Source organism: Zootoca vivipara, chromosome 15, assembly GCF_963506605.1.
Source record: "Zootoca vivipara chromosome 15, rZooViv1.1, whole genome shotgun sequence".
Classification (NCBI taxonomy): domain Eukaryota; kingdom Metazoa; phylum Chordata; class Lepidosauria; order Squamata; family Lacertidae; genus Zootoca; species Zootoca vivipara.
Window position 1 is genome coordinate 12,594,413 of NC_083290.1, and position 18,795 is coordinate 12,613,207.

At 43.8% G+C, this 18,795-nt stretch overlaps 1 protein-coding gene across 1 annotated transcript in view; it reads right to left on the reverse strand.

The window, feature by feature from the left end:
* Nucleotides 1-1,992: 1,992 nt before the first annotated feature.
* The window catches only part of SH2B2 (SH2B adaptor protein 2), a 47,594-nt gene continuing 30,791 nt past the window's right edge, over nucleotides 1,993-18,795 (reverse strand). Inside the window, exons 3-9 of the mRNA XM_035139936.2 lie at nucleotides 18,303-18,404; nucleotides 13,166-13,257; nucleotides 12,150-12,244; nucleotides 11,096-11,281; nucleotides 9,525-9,718; nucleotides 7,246-7,417; nucleotides 1,993-6,176 (exon numbers count right to left, since the gene is read on the reverse strand). Of these exons, the coding sequence (XP_034995827.2) occupies nucleotides 5,860-6,176; nucleotides 7,246-7,417; nucleotides 9,525-9,718; nucleotides 11,096-11,281; nucleotides 12,150-12,244; nucleotides 13,166-13,257; nucleotides 18,303-18,404 (1,158 nt within the window). The 3' untranslated portion in view covers nucleotides 1,993-5,859. The remainder of the gene's footprint in view (nucleotides 6,177-7,245; nucleotides 7,418-9,524; nucleotides 9,719-11,095; nucleotides 11,282-12,149; nucleotides 12,245-13,165; nucleotides 13,258-18,302; nucleotides 18,405-18,795) is intronic.

The window sequence follows — 18,795 nt, forward strand, 5'->3', positions numbered from 1 at the left end:
CCTCAGAATGGAACATCTATGCACTCTGGAATGTGCTTCAGAATCTTTTGGAGATAATACACTGGGAATAGCAGACAAGCTGATGTGCAAAGAGCTTGCACAAGGCAAAAAGTCTGAACACGTGTGCAGTTACAGTCCCAGGAACGCACGAAGCACGGTTATGCCTGAGCTTGCCATGTTCTTGCAAAGGGCCTCATTCTTAACTAATAGCTGCAATTTTAAGAAAGGAAGGGTATATTGGGTGTACAACCTCGTGCCTCCAGGGCAATGCCAATTTTGTGTCCTAAAATTATGTCGATTAAATACATTTGCCTTGGCTGTGCTTTAATTTATTTTGCTTTCATGGTTTCGTAATCCAGACATGATCTGGGAAGTCAGCCTCCAAAAATATCTGAATTTTTTGAATAGTTGGGAAATGAAAACCCCCATATTTTCTGCCAAAAGTGATGCAAAAATGATAATGACACGTTCTATATGGTAAAATGACTAGCAATTGCTAAAGCAATCATAATTTTGGCCATCAGAGGGCACTAGCACACTCTTTAAAACGATTGTTAAAAAATATTTATTAGGATGAACAGCTTAAAAAAAAATTCTCATACAGTATTTGCCTTTATTTTAGACCCGTGGAACATGATGGCTGGCCATTTTTTCAAGCATAATACTAGACTGAAAACCATACTTTTTCAAAGGCAACAAGCTTCTTTTAATCAGTATTAAAGTGTAAGACAGGGGTGGCCAACTCCCAAGAGACTGCGATCTACTCCCAGAGTTAAAAACTGGCAGTGATCTACCCTCCGTTTTGGGGTTCAGGTCAAAGTTGTTGAACTTTTTTTAGGAAGGAGGAAGACCAATTTGGGGGGGGATTAAGGTCAAAGTTGTTGAGTTTTTTCAGGGAGGAGGTAAAATGTTGAGCTTTTCTTAGGGGAGCCACAGTTGTTCAGCTTCTTTGGGGGGAGCCAATGATCTACCAGTGATCTACTGCAGACATCCAGTGATCTACCGGTAGATCACGATATACCTGTTGGACATGCCTGGTGTAAGAGATTGCTACTATATTCTCAGCATGGGGATGAAACAGAGGAACACTTAGAAGTTTAATCCCCACTGAAGTCTTTATGTGTCATGGCCACTCTTGTTAAGGGTCTGAATGTATGTAGTTTCTCAGCCTGATCTTTAAATCTTGCCTGAAAGCAAGTAACATATTGACTCTTTCCTTTCCTAACCTAGGAGAGAGAATTGTTGCAAAACCAAGTACTGTATCTTTTGGTAAGACAGTCCTCTTATCAAAATCCTCCAGATATATCTGCTCCTCTCCCTGTATGAACCGACCCAGACCCTGCACTTGTCATCTGAGGCCTTTCTCTATGTCCCCCATCCCAGAGAGGTTCAGAGAGTGGCAATAAGAGAATAGGCCTTCTCTGGGGCGGCTTCCCAGTTGTGCAATGCTCTCTCCAAAGAGGCTCATCTGGCGCTATCAACATGTCTTTAGGTGTGTTATAAGAATTCTGAGGTCTCAAATATAGAATATTCACAAATGCTCACATATCTAGATATATAGGGCACGTGTCTAAAATAGTACAGGAATCCTGAAGCCATTTTGACCCTCCCAATGACCTCAAATATTCCTCTGCAGTAAGGGAGGCAAATGGGGAAAGCCTTCCCAATGTCTTTTCGCTTACAAATCCTGTCTTAAGGGCGTGTTTGTGTATGAACAGGGTGAGCCTGTGACCTGGATTCAGGAACTGAAGTATTAACCATCACAAGAGAATGGCCAGACTGCCCAGGTTAAATGCAATCAGAAACCATTATCAGGTATCCTGGCGATGTATGTATGATGATTGGGGGTGGTCTTTGGCTAAGGGGGTTGGGCAATGTCAAGTCTTTAAAGGTTCCTGCACACTTTTGTTCAGTGTCTCTCCCTCCTTGGAAGGAAGGAACTCTGTTGCGACAGAAAAATTATTATCTGTTTTGCATTCCACTGGATCCTGCCTCCATCCATTCTTCTCTGACCGATCATGGACTTAGGGGACTCAAGAGTCCCATGGGGAGTTGGGCAGCCAAAGCCCAATTTTTACATCAGTTACCAGCCAAAAACATTCATCTTCACCCAGGCCTATGGCTATTAAATAATCTATGGCCTGTGAAAGTGTGGGGAAAGCAGACTGTCATTACGATGGTTATTTTATTATTAGGCTGTCTACTACTATGTTTTTATCATCGATGTTCTGTAATGTAGTTTTAATGTTGTACACAGCCCTGGAAACTTCTGATAAAGGGCAGCGTATTAATGGAATAAATCAATAATATTTAGCCACACCAATAAAATCTTATAGTACTTCCAATGTTCTAGCTTGTTCAAAGCTTATTTTATTCCCTGCACCCCTCAAAGAAAGATCAGAACACCATTATTTTTTCCAGTTCTTTTACAAGTGTTTTTTTTGTAAATAAATTAATTTATTCTACAGCACATTAAAACTTTTTTTTCACATTTTAAAAAAATCGTATTTACAAATTAACATTTCATTTTGTAATTGCGGCTCCTCCGGTCCTCATTTTCTTCCTACGTTCTGATTGGCACAGAAGAAATCAATATGGACAAGGGTGCAATTCCAGCCTGATTGTTCTCCATGGAGAAGGGCCCAGCAGTGGACTATAGCTCTTCTGAACAACGACAATCCATTTCTTGAGGGGTGGTGGTGGAGCAGATATGAGGTTATCTACAAAGGTTCCCTCCTTGCTTTTGCATCGCATTGTACCATGTATCCCTGTTGCAAAAAAAATTCCCAGTATATTACATCCCCGCACAATAAGGCTGCAATGCCTTCATTTATAGACATAAAGACAGGTCCTTGCTTTTAAAGTCAAGAGGAATTTATCTCATAGGATGGCAGTTTGTGTCCGTGGCTTGCTGCTCTAAAAGGTACTAATGATCAAATGCCACGATTCAGAACTTTATTTAAAGGAAGAGGTGCAATCAGCAGCTGCCCATGACAACTGTTCCTGGTGTGAAGAATGGAAAGGCACCACTTCCGTCAAGTTTCCCAGAAATCTTAAAGAAAAACCTGGAAACGGGTAGGTGGTATGGCTACCAACTGAGAACCGGTCCCAAGAAAACAAATAGGCAAGGTGGTTTTGCATTCTGCATTCTTAGCTCTCATAGTTGTGGTGTTTGCCTAAAAACACTGATGGGACAAATAGTTGTTCTTCAGCGTGGGACAAATGTAAGATCACCTACAAATTAAGGACAACTTTGGCCAATTTAACACAAATTACTCATTTGGAAACTCCCTTTGGTGCAACATCTTTATTGCACGTGCTCATGTAATATTGATAGGAATTATTTTGGTTTATATTTAAACTAATATTAATATTTGAAGTCAGTCTTCTAATTTGATCCTATTATAACTATGTATTTTCCTTCCTTTCTTCCTTCTAACAGGAACTTTTTTTTAGTCAAAGGAATGAATATCTCACATCTGGAATTACTGCCTTCGTACACAATTATCACTTGGGCATGTTTTGAAACCACAGTACTGCTGTTACATTGCCAAGCTGATCTGATAGGTGAGTGACAATGTGACAGGCTAGTAAGAGCAAACATTTCTCTAAGAGTGGCTGCTAAGTGACACATCTCTCCAATCTCCCTGGTTTAGACTGCAATCCTAAACAGACTCAGTGGAAGCAAGGGTCAAATGAACATAGCAAGGCTTCTTTTCAAGTAAACATAAACAGGATTGCACTAGCCGTGTTGCAAACCCAACACAGTAGTTTCATCAGTTTCGGTATTTACACACAGGTGCTGGAACAGTGAGAGACTACCACCCCTCCCTTATCTCCAACATCCCACTTGATTTTGATTCTGGGTTGATGTGTAGCTTAGCTAGTAGTTTGGGGGGGGGGAGCAAGGGAGGGGAGAGATGAGAGAGGTGTATAAAATTATATATGGCATGGAGAAAGTGGATAGAGGAAGGTTTTTGTTGCTCTTGCCTAACCACCAGGGCCATCCATGAAACTGAAGGGTGGCAGATTGAGGACAGAGAAAAGGAAGGAGTTCTTTACACTGTGCAGTTAAGCTACAGAATTTGCTGCTGCAAGATGCAGTAATGACCACCAATTTGAATGGCTTTGAAATACGTATTTGCGGAGGATAAGGCTATTAAGCAGGAATCTTTGGCCCAACGTGAGGCTCAAACCCACGACCCTGAGATTAAGATTCTCATGCTCTGCCAACGGAGCTATCCCAGCTTTTATGGAACCTTTCCCTAGCAAATAAGTCCAGCCTATCTTTGTTGGTTTTTGAGAGAGCTCTAAAGAGGTGTGTGTGTCTGCATATGATCGATTGTTGGGCTTTGAGCAATTGTCCATGCTCGTTTTTACAGGGGTGTACAGTGATTTATACCTTGTTGTTTTTATATATTGTTATGTTGTGTTATGGAATTTATTTATTTATTTATTTGTATACCATCTTTTGAGGGCAATGTATTCCGAAAGGTAGTTTAAAATTAAACATTTTGTGGGGAAGGGGTTAAATACTGCTTTCCCCACCCTCACTGCACTCCCAATTCTCCTCTATTTTTTAATTACATTTTTTTGGAGCGGGGCGGGGTGGGCAGGGAGAGAAAAGAAACAGAAATAAATAAATGAACACTGTTTGGAATGGGAAGAGGTACAAGTAACAGAGTTCATTCCTAGAGAAGAGAGATGGACTATATAGAGAAATAAAAGTCTGCAGCAATCAATAGAGGCCATATCCAGCCAAGGAAGCTACTAAATAGCAGCACAATAGGCCAGCTGGTCCTGGGGAAACTAGATAACTGTTCCATTGTGGGGTTTTCTGTGGGTTTTCTTTTAAGAGTTGGATTATCTGCACATACAAAAATGGAAGCTGAACAGGGGGAAAAACACATGGGAGGAGCATGTCATCATGCAGATACACCATAAAAGTAGGTGAACACTGTGTGGCCATTCCTCCACAGTGATTGCTCAGAGTAGAAGCCCTTATGACGTCAGATTTCTGGGTGCATCTAGTCCACACCAAAAGAAAGCAACTGGTACCTGTCCTTGGGCAACCTCTGCCTCTGGTTTGCATCTATGTCAGGCAGCACCATACATCCTTTGCACACAACTGTACTCCAGCACCAAATGTGGAGTTCTTCAGGAGGAGGAGAAGATGAAGAGTATCATGAGCCCAAACTTTTTACAGTGAAGATGAAGAGGACCACAGAACCCACACCGCACAAGACAGCAGCAATCCAAGAAATAGTTCCTTTGTTAGCTTTCCCTCTAAAACCCTTGGGTCTTGGTGATGAGTTAGCTACTAGGGGGCTCAGTCCCAATGCAGTTAAAAGTTTTACAAACACTTCCTGTTTCCATCTGAACAAATAACAGGTAAACAAATGTGGGAACAAACAGGTGGGAACAAATAACAGGTAAAGAGGCCTGGCTCCATAGAGATGCAGGAAAGAGCATCCCTATTTCTGGATCATGCTCCCGATATCCAGGTGGCAACCATCAGGAGGGTGGGTGTATTTTTCACTCCTCTGTCCTTTAGCTTCAAGAGCTTGCTATAATTGGCCATCCTTCTGGCCCAGACAGGAATAGGAAGGGCCAACTTCAGTTCGTAGTATGGGAACAAGACAGGGAAGGAAACGCTTTGAAGGCCAAAGAGATGGAGGTGACACACACACACACACACACACACACACAGGCCAGGAGAATGCCAAAACTGTTGTGATAAGCAGTAAACCAGCGAAGAGGCAGTAACCTCAACAGGCTTATTAGATCTCCCCACCCAGGAGGGAGGGAAAAGAGAGACACCAGGCCACGCTGAAAACCAACCATTCCCCATCAGAAGGATTAGTAGAATGAATATTGGTTCTCCACGGCTCTGGTTCTGTTGCGTGAGCCCTCGCTTTCGTGGTAATCCTCTGCCCCAATGGCGGCAGAATCGAATAGGCGCCCGGTGCTGTTGCTCCGGCTTCGGGCGCTCAGGGTCCCCTCCATCCGATGGTACAGCGAGTGGCTGGCCGAGGAGGAGGAAGAGGAAGTGGTGCCCTCAGAAGGGGAGGCCGGCTGGAAGGTGACAGGGACAAAGCTGGAGAAGTAGTGTTGCGACTGCAGGTCGTTTCTGCAAGTGGGCTGTTGAGAGGCCACAGCGGGGGACGGGCTGACCTCTGAAACAGGAAAAGGAAGGCAGTTGTCACAGACACCAGCAGCCACACAGCGGTGGACCTGACCTATGCAGGTCCCTGGTTTTACAATCACATATCCAACATACATCATAAAAACAAGATTCTAAAGAGTATCCTAGACTTCCCTCCTCACCTTTGTGGGTCCTACTGTTAATTTCCTCATGCATCTTTTGTAATAATCCAAATCTTTTACTTCTCCATTATATCCAAAATTCACCTTTAAATAAAATAATAATAATAATAATAATAATAATAATAATTTATTATTTGTACCCCGCCCATCTGGCTGTGTCTCCCCAGCCACTCTGGGTGGCTCCCGATCAAGTATTAAAACAGTACAGCATTAGTTACTCCAATCCTACTAATGATTTTAAATGTTTACAATGATTTTTAAGATAAATTATAAATTTTCCCCATTCCTTATTAAAATTTTGGTCTCCCTGATTTCCGATTCTTCCGGTCATTTTTGCCATTTTTGGCATAATCCATCAACTTGATCTGCCATTGTTCTCTGGTTGGGACTTTATCGTCTTTCCATCTCTGGGCCAATAGCATCCATGCAGCCTTGGCCACATACATAAATAATCATTTCTGCTACATTGGGTCATCTAATGCAGGCATCCCCAAACTCGGCCCTCCAGATGTTTTGGGACTACAATTCCCATCATCCCTGACCACTGGGGTCCTGTTAGCTAGGGATGATGGGAGTTGTAGTCCCAAAACATCTGGAGGGCTGAGTTTGGGGGTGCCTGATCTAATGCATTTTGATTATGGGTTATTAATTTTTTTAAAACATTGAGGACTGGCCTAGTTCACTTCATCAGATGGGATAAAGTGTTATCCCCACTTCCAGGGATACGCACAGTGTGTGTTTGCATGTGTGGCAGGATAACATTTCATACATTTGATGAAGTGAACTGTAGGCCCACAAAGGTCTAAGCCATAACAACACTGGTTAAAGCCTTCTAAGTGCCATGAGACAGCTGACCACAGACGAATTCACTGTGGCCTCAGCTGGGGTTGAGACAGCAAGAATAGGGATTTAATGTACCCGGCAAGGGACTCTGGGCCACCACGTAGCTGCGGAGTGTTATATCAGCGGAACCGCCTGACTCCAGGGGTATGGGGTGCATGTGAAAATGCCTCAGCATATCAAAGATAGTCTGGAACCAGAGATGTTGGACGTGGCACTGGCCGTTTTCATTCAAGGACAGGCGCAGGTGCTGTAAGAGATTAGAAGGTGAATGAATGAATGATTTTTAACCAGCTACCATAGAATCATAAAATAATATTGCAGGAAGGGAGACCAATGGTCATCTAGTCCAACCCCCTGCAATGCAGGAATCACAGCTAAAGGATCCTGACAGGTGGCCATCCAACCTCTGTTTAAAAACCTCCAGCGAAGGAGAGCCTGCCACTTTCCAAGGCAGTCTGTTCCACCATCTAACAACTCTTACCATCAGATAGTTCTTCCTAATATTTAGTCAGCATCTGCTTTCTTGCAATTTGAATCCATTGGGTTCAGGTCCTAATCAACAGAGCAGCAGAAAACAAGCTTGTTCTGTGTGGCAGCTCTTCAAATACTTAAAGACGGTCTACACCACTTGCATCGTCTAGTTGTGTTTTGATCTGTGTTTCCAACGTCTTTTTTTAATCTGCTTATTTGTGCCTTTTTCAGAAAGAGCTGTTATTTCCAAGAAAGCTCTGGGCCGGAACTTTAATGATTTAGAATACTTATATCCCAATTTTATATTCCCCCCCCCCAAAGTTCTTAAATCGGCTTTTGAAAGGTTGACACAATACAGACACATTCGAGCGTAGCATCAGGAACGGAAGTAAGATGGTGCCAATGCCAAATAGACCAAACCTGAGCGGATCGCTGCCGCCTTGGAACTTCTCACGTCACTGTTCAGGGAAGTGGGGGTGAGCATACTAACAATTCATTTTAATTTCAGTAAGCTAAATTTCAGGTGGCGCCAACAGAAGAGGATGGGAGAACATGGGGCTTCCATTGATCTGCCAGCTTTGTATCGGCTTGATGCATGCAAATGAACACATAGCCATCACCCAACTACCCCAAGTAGTGGCAAAGAATCAAGGGCTGTTGTGCCTGCAAGACATGTTGCAGCATTCCCACTGCCCCCCCCTCTGTTATTGGGAGCAGGCAAGGCAGCCGTGTCTTTAGATTTTGGCTGCTTTCCTCTACCTGGCACTCATGAAGCTCTCCATGCCAGACACCAGGCAATTAACAAGCCAAAGCAGTCATCGTGGTTTGGGTTGGTGGTTTCTAAGCCTCTGGCTGTTTTACTATTTTATGCCTATGCACAGGCATGTTGCCAAGTTCCAGCGACTCCTTCCAACCGGAAGGTTTATTCCCCACCACTGAAACTACATTTGCAACCAAAACCCTTCAGCGGCAATGCAGATCAGTTTGGAGCTGGTGAGGTGCTGCCAATCAGGGTAGACAATACTGAGCTAGACGGGCCAGCAGTATAAAGGCAGGTTCCTGTGAACCAAGAAGTCATCGAATCTTAAATTTAAACGCTCAAGGCAGGCTAACAGCTCAGGGAAACACAACTGTTGTAGCTCTAGGATAAAACCAAAATGGTCCCTTGACAACTTGGGACCGATTTCCTTGGGACCAATGCCCCTTATTTGCCCACCATTTCAGGTGCCACATAATATTAATTCTGCACTTGTAAGAAACTGGACCTTTAGCTTGGCAGCATCTACACTTTGGAATTCCCCCCCGTAGACCCCAGACAGGCACCTTCATTGTTCTCTTTTCGGAGCCAGCTAAAAGCATTTTTGTTCAGACAAGCCTTTCCTGACATGCGGGTGTGTTATAGTCTGCTTTGGGCTATTGCCAATTTTAATTCTGTTTCAAACAATAATAATAATTACTGATTTTAACTCTTGTCTTTTGTTGACAATTTTAATGTTTGTTTTATTTTTATGTCTGTAAACTGCTTAGACGTTTTTGCATACAATCAAGCAGCTTTATTTATTAAATGTATTGATCACTTTTTTTTACTAAGGTAACAAAGTGACTTAGAATATATTTAAAAAATGCATACATTAAAACCGCATTAAAATCTAAAAGACAATCCAGATGATTAAAAGCCAAACAAATCCATGCCTAGTGGGAAATGCATGTTATTGCCTGGTACCTAAAGCTATGTAATGATGGTGCCAGGTGAGCCTTCCTGGGGAGAGCATTCCACAAGCAGGGAGCTGCCACAGAAAGTCTCTTCTCATGCTGCCACCCTCCAGACCTCCCATGGAAGAAGGGCCACAAGATCCATCCATTCATGAATAATGGTCACCTGCCTTGGCTTTCCCTTGGAAGTTAAAGGTCAGCACGTATTCGCCTGGCCGTGTTTCACTCTGTCGAATGACAAACAGCCCATGGCTTCTGGCTCCACCGAACAGGACCAGCTGAGCAGCTTTGACCCGTGATAGCGTCCCATGGAACCAAGGGAAGTCCAGAAGGTTGAGCTCCGCTTCCGTCTCGCTTTCCTCCCCTGTCCCAGTTGAGAGAAGAAAGAGGAGGAAGTCAAATGCTGGAATATTTTGCTCCAAATTCTACTGCAAGGAAGTGAGATACGGGACCCTGCAGGTGGGTGTTTCATTGAAGGTGGGTTCTGCAGCATGTTCTTGACATAGTAGCAAGGTACCAGTGCTGGATTTATTCTGCTTGTAGTTTGTTTTGCAATGCTCCCCAAATGCTAACACATTCTTGCTGTTTGGAGGGGCTATAGCCTAAGTAAAAAGGTAAAGGTAAAGGGACCCCTGACCATTAGGGTCCAGTCATGACCGACTCTGGGGTTGCACGCTCATCTCGCATTATTGGCCAAGGGAGCCGGCGTACAGCTTCCAGGTCATGTGGCCAGCATGACAAAGCCGCTTCTGGCAAACCAGAGCAGCACATGGAAACGCCGTTTACCTTCCCGCTATAGCGGTTCCTATTTATCTACGGTACTTGCATTTTGATGTGCTTTCGAACTGCTAGGTTGGCAGGAGCTGGGACCGAGCAACGGGAGCTCACCCCGTCACAGGGATTCGAACCGCCGACCTTCTGATGAGCAAGCCCTAGGCTCAGTGGTTTAGCCCACAGCGCCGCCTGGGTCCTAAGTACAGTAAACTAAAACCAGAACCTTTGAGCTACTGTATAAAAAGTTAAGGGATTTCATTTGATTGGAAATGAAGCAGTGACCCCCACCCCAAATCATCTGCAGGAGGGTGTACTTTCACAATGCAGGCTTCTCCAGTGAGGAAAGTTGTATTTGTATGGCAGATGTGTTTTGCCAAATTCAGATATCACATTTTTAAGTGAATGCTTTCAAAACATGTAACCTATGAATCAGAACCATGTGATCTTGCTTTGGGAGTACCTTCAGTTTTGAAAATTGGCATAAGTGTGGAATATAAATAATATAATATAATATAAATAATTAGGAACATTGGCCAGCACACAAACACCTGCACCCACCCACACCAGCAAACCATCTGAACTGTTTGAAGGATGCATGCTATTCCCGTTTAATTGCAAACCTTGTGATCTGGGCACAGCACATACATGCACGCACACAGAACTCTGATTTGACATAGCAAACTGCCTGATACCAGGTCAGACTGTTCATTTGTCCAGCCCAGTATAAAGACCTGCCCACTAGACCTTCCCTGTTCAACAAAACTGGAAGCCACACCAAACTTGCCATAGGGGAGGGAGAGCTCCAGAAATGAAGTTAGGACTTTGTCTGGAAAATTAGCAAAACTGAACCACCTGTATCAACAGTGGGCCAACAGATTGCAAAGTACACAATTCCAAATAACAGGGGGGGGAAGTGTTATGGGGAGCAGGGGAGAGCTGTCCGCATTTCTTCCAGGAAACACGGTACCTGCAGTTTGGCTACTGGCAGCTGATGACTCCAATGTCTGTAGGAAATTATCCAATGGCACATGAGCTCTGTATTCTCCTGCAGAGTCCCTGATCCGACCATGCGGTGCTGTGACAACAGTGGCAGGATTTGGCATAGTGTCTGGGGCAGCAGAGCCTGCACATCTGTCCTGAAACCGGGAGGTATCTGGAAAAAGAATTCCGCTGTTAAAAAAAACCCCAAAATCCATCCTCAAGGCTTCAAACAGCTTCTCTCTTTTTCTGCAAAGTAATTCCTGCATTGGACCAGATGACCCTTCGGGTGCCTCCCAACTCTACAATGCTATGATTCCAATTCACATGTTGTCATTAGCATTTTTATCCCACTCTTCAATCAGAAAAGGTTCCCAGAGCAACTTACAAATATCATTGATAATATAGTCCCTGCCTTCAGCCTTACATTGTAAGAGACACAATACAAAAGGAAAAGGAAGTAGGAGGAAGCAGGAAAACATCAAGCTCAGGCTCAGATTCTTAGTTACAAGTGTTATCATGTCACCAATGGGTATGCATTCTGCATTTATTGATTTTTTTTGGAGGGGGGGTAAAGCTTCATTAAATCCTGAGATATCTGTTTGAGCGGAGATTATAGCAGGACTTAAGAAATTAGCATGTGTACCCCAAGCAACATAGACTCTATCAAACTACCAGGAAAAGGGAGTTAAATAAAATTGCGGTAGGTTGTTTTGGTGATTTGGAGGTTTAATCCAAAATCAAGTAAGATTTAAACTTGTTTGGTCTCTGGTATCCTCTCTCCTATATTATGGATGGATGTTCAGTACTATTTTATTAATAGTATTGCTGCAAGTTTGTCATGGCCTTTGGCTAGGACAATAAACTTACAAACTTGAACTTGTAACTTGTACTACCTTTAGCTAAAAAACGCACACCCAAATGTGCCTCTCCTATCATAGAAAAGCCTCTTTTTTTTGAATTCATGGGTTATTTGGGCTAAAGTGTACACATTAAAAAGTAAATAAATGTGATTTAAAAATCTGATTTAAAAGTCTTGTTACCACCAGCCAGGAACTCGCAGCTACAAGAGGACACTCTGCTTGGCAGGCAGGCCCCCTGGGTGCAGGAGGAGAGTTCGATGTCGTCCCCACTGTCTCTGGAAGAAACGAGCAAGCAGTTGGATACAAGATATTGCACCAGTGACTCTCTGCAAGTATATGCATACTGTAGATCTTATTTTTTAAGTGTCAGTGTTCTGGATTCACTGATCTCTCAAATGAAAGAACAGCTGTTTTAGAGGAATAGACGCACCAGACCATGTACCATAAACAAACCCCATATTGCTAACATCTCTCCTTCTGTATCAGGTGAGTGGATACTCCAGCAGAAGCCTCCATGGCTTCAAGAGGGGCCGTAGCTGGAATTAAGGGCCTAGGTTATGTGGTTCCTCTTCATCCGGTAACATTTCTACTGAATTATGTAGAAGGATCAATATGGAAAGTACATAAGGAAATGATCTCTCAATCTGTTAGCAGTTGCCAGAATTTGATACGGTGGCAAATGGAGAATGGCAACAGTCCCAATGGTCAAAGAACGGCACAATAAAATGTGGGGCTATACAATAATGGCAAAATTAACTTATTATATAAGGTTTAAGGAATACAATTATAGACAAAATATTTGCAGGTTAAGATAGAAGAAATTTGTGGATTATTGTAGGCTATACTGAGTATTTCTAAGTGTTACTGATTCTCAATGTTCTGAGGAGGAGGAGGACAATTGCAGATTTTTTTTGTTTAATCTGCCTTTTTGTGTGTTAATATGTATGGAAGATTAAATATTGAATAAAATACTTAAAACTGGAAAAAAATGCCTATATGTTTACCACTAATGGGGGGGGGTACAATTTGGAGGCTAATGATAATCAGGATCTTGAAAAATATCCTGAATAAAATCCCTGTGGAGCAGAATGAGCGCCGTACTGCCATATGCCTATCGCCATTTACACAACAAGCTTTCCTGAACTTCAAGGGCACTCATTCAGCAAACCCATTCTCAGCGCCCCCTGCCATCTTACCCAGGATCTATGCAGTCTTGTATATCTGCCACCCAGGAGTGTTTCTGCAACGAATCAATCGTTTCCAAGATATACTCAGCACCGTTTTCTACCTGGATGAAAAAAAAATACAAGGGGGGGGGGGGAAGGCCATTCTTTGTGGTAGCTTAAAACAAAAAGACATCCTTCATCTCTCCACATTCCCACACACATGTGCAAAGACTCAACGGGATCCAGGATTCACCCTTAGAAAAGTGCGAAGTAATAAAATGATTCCTCAGATCAAGAAAATAGTGCCTTTCTCCCACCAGCTAGCACCTGGAGTCTCACACGTCCTTTATTATTGGAGGTGCATGTCTGCATCATGCAATTCTAACACACAGTTTCATTGTGTGCATTTCTCTCTCTACTATACGGCTGAGAAAAGGGCAGATGTTCAGGTGTGTGGCCCAGAGGGGAGGCTTTGCTTTGAGCAGAGCAGCATGTCCCTGAAGAGAAAGACATGTGGGTGAGGGAAGGGACGGCATCCCCCCCCCCAAAAAAAATGAAGGGCTGAAACCTGGGTAGGAGAGGGAAGGGGTCGGGGGTCTGCCTAAAGTGTGGTGAAGCAAACTTGGTTTGACTCCCCAACTTCCTCCATCCTAGCCTAGAAGGTGCAGAGATAAATGGCTTCCCTACAGATGCACAAAAGAACAGTGAGAGACAAAACTGGAGGAGCGAAAGGAACATGGGAGCATTGTATAGAGAGGCATTTTACAGATTAATAGGACCCTTAGCATGAGCTACACGGCAAAGCAGGCAGAGGACAGAGACAGCTCCCTGCCACCTTAGAATGGGGTACAGGTGGATAGTTAGAGATGAACCTGGGGTAAAGTGGAAGGGTTTAGTGATGTAGAGACAAGTTACTCAGGCCGTCTTGAATCTCCAGCACTCGCAGTTGAAACAGAGAGAGGGAAACTGAAGCAGAGAGAGCAGGGATGGCAAGTGAGCAGGAGGACACCCCTTAATTTTTAAAAATTGCTGCTTTTGCCCATATTTTGACAATCTTCTTTGTATATACAGTGGTACCTTGGTTGTCAAACAGCTTGGCTCCCAAATAATTGTCTCCCCAACGCCGGAAACCCGGAAGTGAGTGTTCCAGTTTGCAAACATTTTTTGGAAGCCGAACGTCAGATGTGGCTTCTGATTGAGTGCAGGAAGCTCCTGCAGCCAATCAGAAGCTGCGCCTTAATTTTCAAACGGTTCCACGAGTCGAACGGACTCCTGGAACGGATTAGGTTCAACAACCAAGGTACCAATCTCTCTCTCTCTCTCTCTCTCTCTCTCTCTCTCTCTCTCTCTCTCTGTGTGTGTGTGTGTGTGTGTGTGTGTGTGTATAAAAGGTTTGGTGTTACTGGTATTTTTAATGCATTTTTAATTAATTTTCAATATTAATATAATACTAACCATAAAAAGAAATAAACAATGGAAGAGACAATAGACATTTTAAGCACAGTATGTGCAAGCAGGTGGCACTGCGGCTTAAACCACAGAGCCTAGGGCTTGCTGATCAGAAGGTCGGCGGTTCGAATCCCTGCAATGGGGTGAGCTCCCGTTGTTCGGTCCTTGCTCCTGCCAACCTAGCAGTTCGAAAGCATGTCAAGTGCAAGTAGATAAACAGTGGGAAGGTAAACGGCGTTTCCGTGTGCTGCTCTGGTTCGCCACAAGTGGCATTGCCATGCTGGCCACATGACCTGGAAGCTGTACGCCAGCTCCCTCGGCCAACAATGCGAGATGAGCGCCACAACCCCAGAGTCGGTCACGACTGGACATAGTGGTCCCTTTACCTTTACCTTTTTATGTGCAAGCATAGGTGTAAGGATCGTGTGGTGGCTGCTCACGAGTAACGACACCGGACTCCAACCTGGCTTTTTACAGGTTTATTGTGCATACTATATACAGTGCAGAGCTAAAAGTTCATGTCTGTCTCAGTCACTAGCAGAATCTGGGAGTGGCCCCTTTCGGTTCACCCCAGCATAAGAACTTGGGCACCCCCAGCCTCCGCCTCCCCTTTTGCGTTTCACTCCCCTGCACAATTGGGGCGACAGAAGTAGCATCTCAATCTCTGAGCCCTCCGTGTGAAGGTGGTGTGAGGGCTCCAAGCCAGCATCCTCAAGCCCTCTCCCCTTCGCGCTGACCAACACCCTCTCTTCCCCACTGGAGGTGTTGCTGCTTTCCCTGCTGGAAGAGGAGGGGCTGTGGATCCCTGTATCCTGATCTCCCTTCCACCTCCTCCCGTGGACCCTGAGGGAGCCCCCTGACAATAGGGATTATATCTGACAGCAAAAGCAAAACGGAAAGAAAAAAACCCACTAGACAAGAGTACAGTGGTAGGATGAGATTTATGAGGATAATAAAATCTTAATATCTGGAAATATGGTCTGACCCCCAAAGGAAGATGGTCATTTAGTGGATGGCTAGTACAGGTTGGGTTGTTGTTGTTGTTTAGTCGTTTAGTCGTGTCCGACTCTTCGTGACCCCATGGACCATAGCACGCCAGGCACTCCTGTCTTGCACTGCCTCCCGCAGTTTGGTCAAACTCATGTTCGTAGCTTCGAGAACACTGTCCATCCATCTTGTCCTCTGTCGTCCCCTTCTCCTAGTGCCCTCAATCTTTCCCAACATCAGGGTCTTTTCCAAGGATTCTTCTCGTCTCATGAGGTGGCCAAAGTATTGGAGCCTCAGCTTCACGATCTGTCCTTCCAGGGAGCACTCAGGGCTGATTTCCTTAAGAATGGATAGGTTTGATCTTCTTGCAGTCCATGGGACTCTCAAGAGTCTCCTCCAGCACCATAATTCAAAAGCATCAATTCTTCGGCGATCAGCCTTCTTTATGGTCCAGCTCTCACTTCCATACATCACTACTGGGAAAACCATAGCTTTAACTATACGGACCTTTGTCGGCAAGGTGATGTCTCTGCTTTTTAAGATGCTGTCTAGGTTTGTCATTGCTTTTCTCCCAAGAAGCAGGCGTCTTTTAATTTCATGACTGCTGTCACCATCTGCAGTGATCAAGGAGCCCAAGAAAGTAAAATCTCTCACTGCCTCCATTTCTTCCCCTTCTATTTGCCAGGAGGTGATGGGACCAGTGGCCATGATCTTGGTTTTTTTGATGTTGAGCTTCAGACCATATTTTGCGCTCTCCTCTTTCACCCTCATTAAAAGGTTCTTTAATTCCTCCTCGCGAAAGGAAAGTCCGATGCTGTAAAGAAAAATATTGCATAGGAACCTGGAATGTAAGAACCATGAGTGGAGGTGAGCTGGATGTGGTCAAAAATGAGATGACAGGTTGGGTTAGAAAGGTTAAAAGAGACCAAGTTTCCTCAAATCTATCCTTTTTCTTTTGCTCCGGCTAAGCTTGTTCTTTTGGGTCAATTTCTCTCACACAGCCAATTTCCAAACTTTACACCACCAACAATCTTCTAATGTAAAAATAGAGGAGTGGTTCCAATGATGAGCAATTTCTATTTTGGCTGCTGCTAAAAGCAACAAAATTACTTGATTCATGTCCTCAGGAAAAAAAGAAAGCAGAGTTGAGACTGGGGTTCTAAGGAATAACCTGAGAGGCAACAGAAGAATGGGGGGCGGGCAACAGAAGAATGGGGGGCGGGGAACCCTCATCCAAAAAGTGTGTACCATGGAGCAAGTCCACCACATGTGAAAAGAAGTACCCAACCTTAGACGACCTCTCCAACACTTGCTGGAAGACCCTGGGTCCATGTGAGCCAATTTCACATGAGTAAAATAGCACCCCAGCAACACTTTTATCATAGATCCCTTAACTTAAAATAACCTTGATAGGGGTTTCTGCCACAGCACTTTGCAAAGACTTATCACTGATAGTCCCAAGTCACCTTCCCAAAAAGCTTTTAAACTCACATTAGATTTCATGACCGCAAACCTTTATAAATGATACGATTCCACCCATGAGATTTCCCCCAGAAATATCTAAGTTTTCAAAGAATGCCAACTATCTCAATGAATCCCCTGTATGAACTATATGTCTAGTAGACAAGCGAATTTGAACTAGCTGGAACCATGAAGGTGTCACACCCTCCGGTTTTTCAAAAAGCTGGGGTGCGCTCGACGGAGCTCCTTCAATAAACAGATCACCAAGTCTAAAAATACCCTTGGATTCCCAGCCCCTAAATTGTGCACATTTATCAGAATCTTTAAAACATAAATGCTGTGTTAAGGGAATTGAAGGTGTTTACTGGTATTTTTAATGAATATTTTATACTGTTCTCTGTAAACTGCTTTGAGGTTTTTGCCCATTTCGTGGTATATAAATCTTTTCATAAACCGTTAAAAATAATAACAATGCAAAGACCAACCACGTCACGTCTTGTTTTGGCTTTGAATTTTAACTGATGCAAAGGCAATAATTCACCAATGATTGTTGCTGGGCAGGGGCAGGAAGAGAGAAGAGTAAATTTAGCCAGTAAGATGCCCCACCTTATCTCCAGGCCTCTCTACGTCCCATCCTCATCCCATGAATGCTCTCTATATATTCCGGAAGCTGGAAAATTAATTTGGATTGGGGTGGGGGGTGGGAGGACCTCCAATAAAAACCAGGAAAAAAAACAAACTCCATTCCCCCAAATCCATTTGTGCAAACACAAAGCAAATGTCAACGTTTTTGTTCATCACAAAAGTGCCTTTTGTCCCCCCTGACAGAGAGCTTGGATGGAAGTTTGCATAAGTTCGATTTGCCAAGGAACTGCTCATGCAGCAGCTAGGCCGGTCTCCATGACAACCCGGCCTGCCCGTAGGGCATCGTTTCATCCCTGAGTTGGCTCTTCAAAAAAGAGAGCCCAGCGCTTACAGGGAGGCAGGCAGTGCAATTTTAATGAAAGGGTAAAAAAAAAAAAAGGAGCGCTCATCACACAAGGAAGGTAGAAGGGTGAAAACTGCAAAATGCTTTGAAATAGTGTGCATCCGCCTCTCATTTTTGCAACAGGCTTTCAAAAATGGAGGAGGAGTGTGAGACAGGCTTGGAGATTCTGGATTTGAATCATGTTCAATGGACTGCTGACTGCAAATAAAGAAAGTAGGCACCAGTGGCTGATGTGACAAACAGGAGGCTACCACAGGGGCTTCTCTACCTAAGGTGCCTTACCTTCAGCACAAAGGTGTTGTCCTTGTCTGGCATCTCCAAGGGCATAGTCGTGCGCACCTCGATAATGGCCGACAGAGGGATGCTGACCTTCGCTTTGGAAGCCTGGAAGTCAAAAGAGAAAGGGAGTTTTTTAAAAAAGAAGAAGTGTATGACAATTGTTTTAGAAATAATAGTTTTCCTCAGGAGATAGCAGAGGGTTGTTCACAGGAAGGAAGGCTGTTCACATGAAGGCAACGTTATTAAAAATGCGGTTTCCCTAATCTTCTCCAGCGACGCCAGAATCTTTTAATTAAAAGTACAGCACCCACTGGGAAATAGAAGGAGGAATAGGGAACGTTTCATTTACATATTTTCACACACTGCTGTGTTCCAACATCAGCAATAATTTTACATTTCTAAACTTCATCTTCTTCTTTTTTTAAAAAAGTCATTGAACAGATAAACAGAATTTAACTATTGAAAAACTCCCATTAATGAAAAAAAAGGTAAAAGA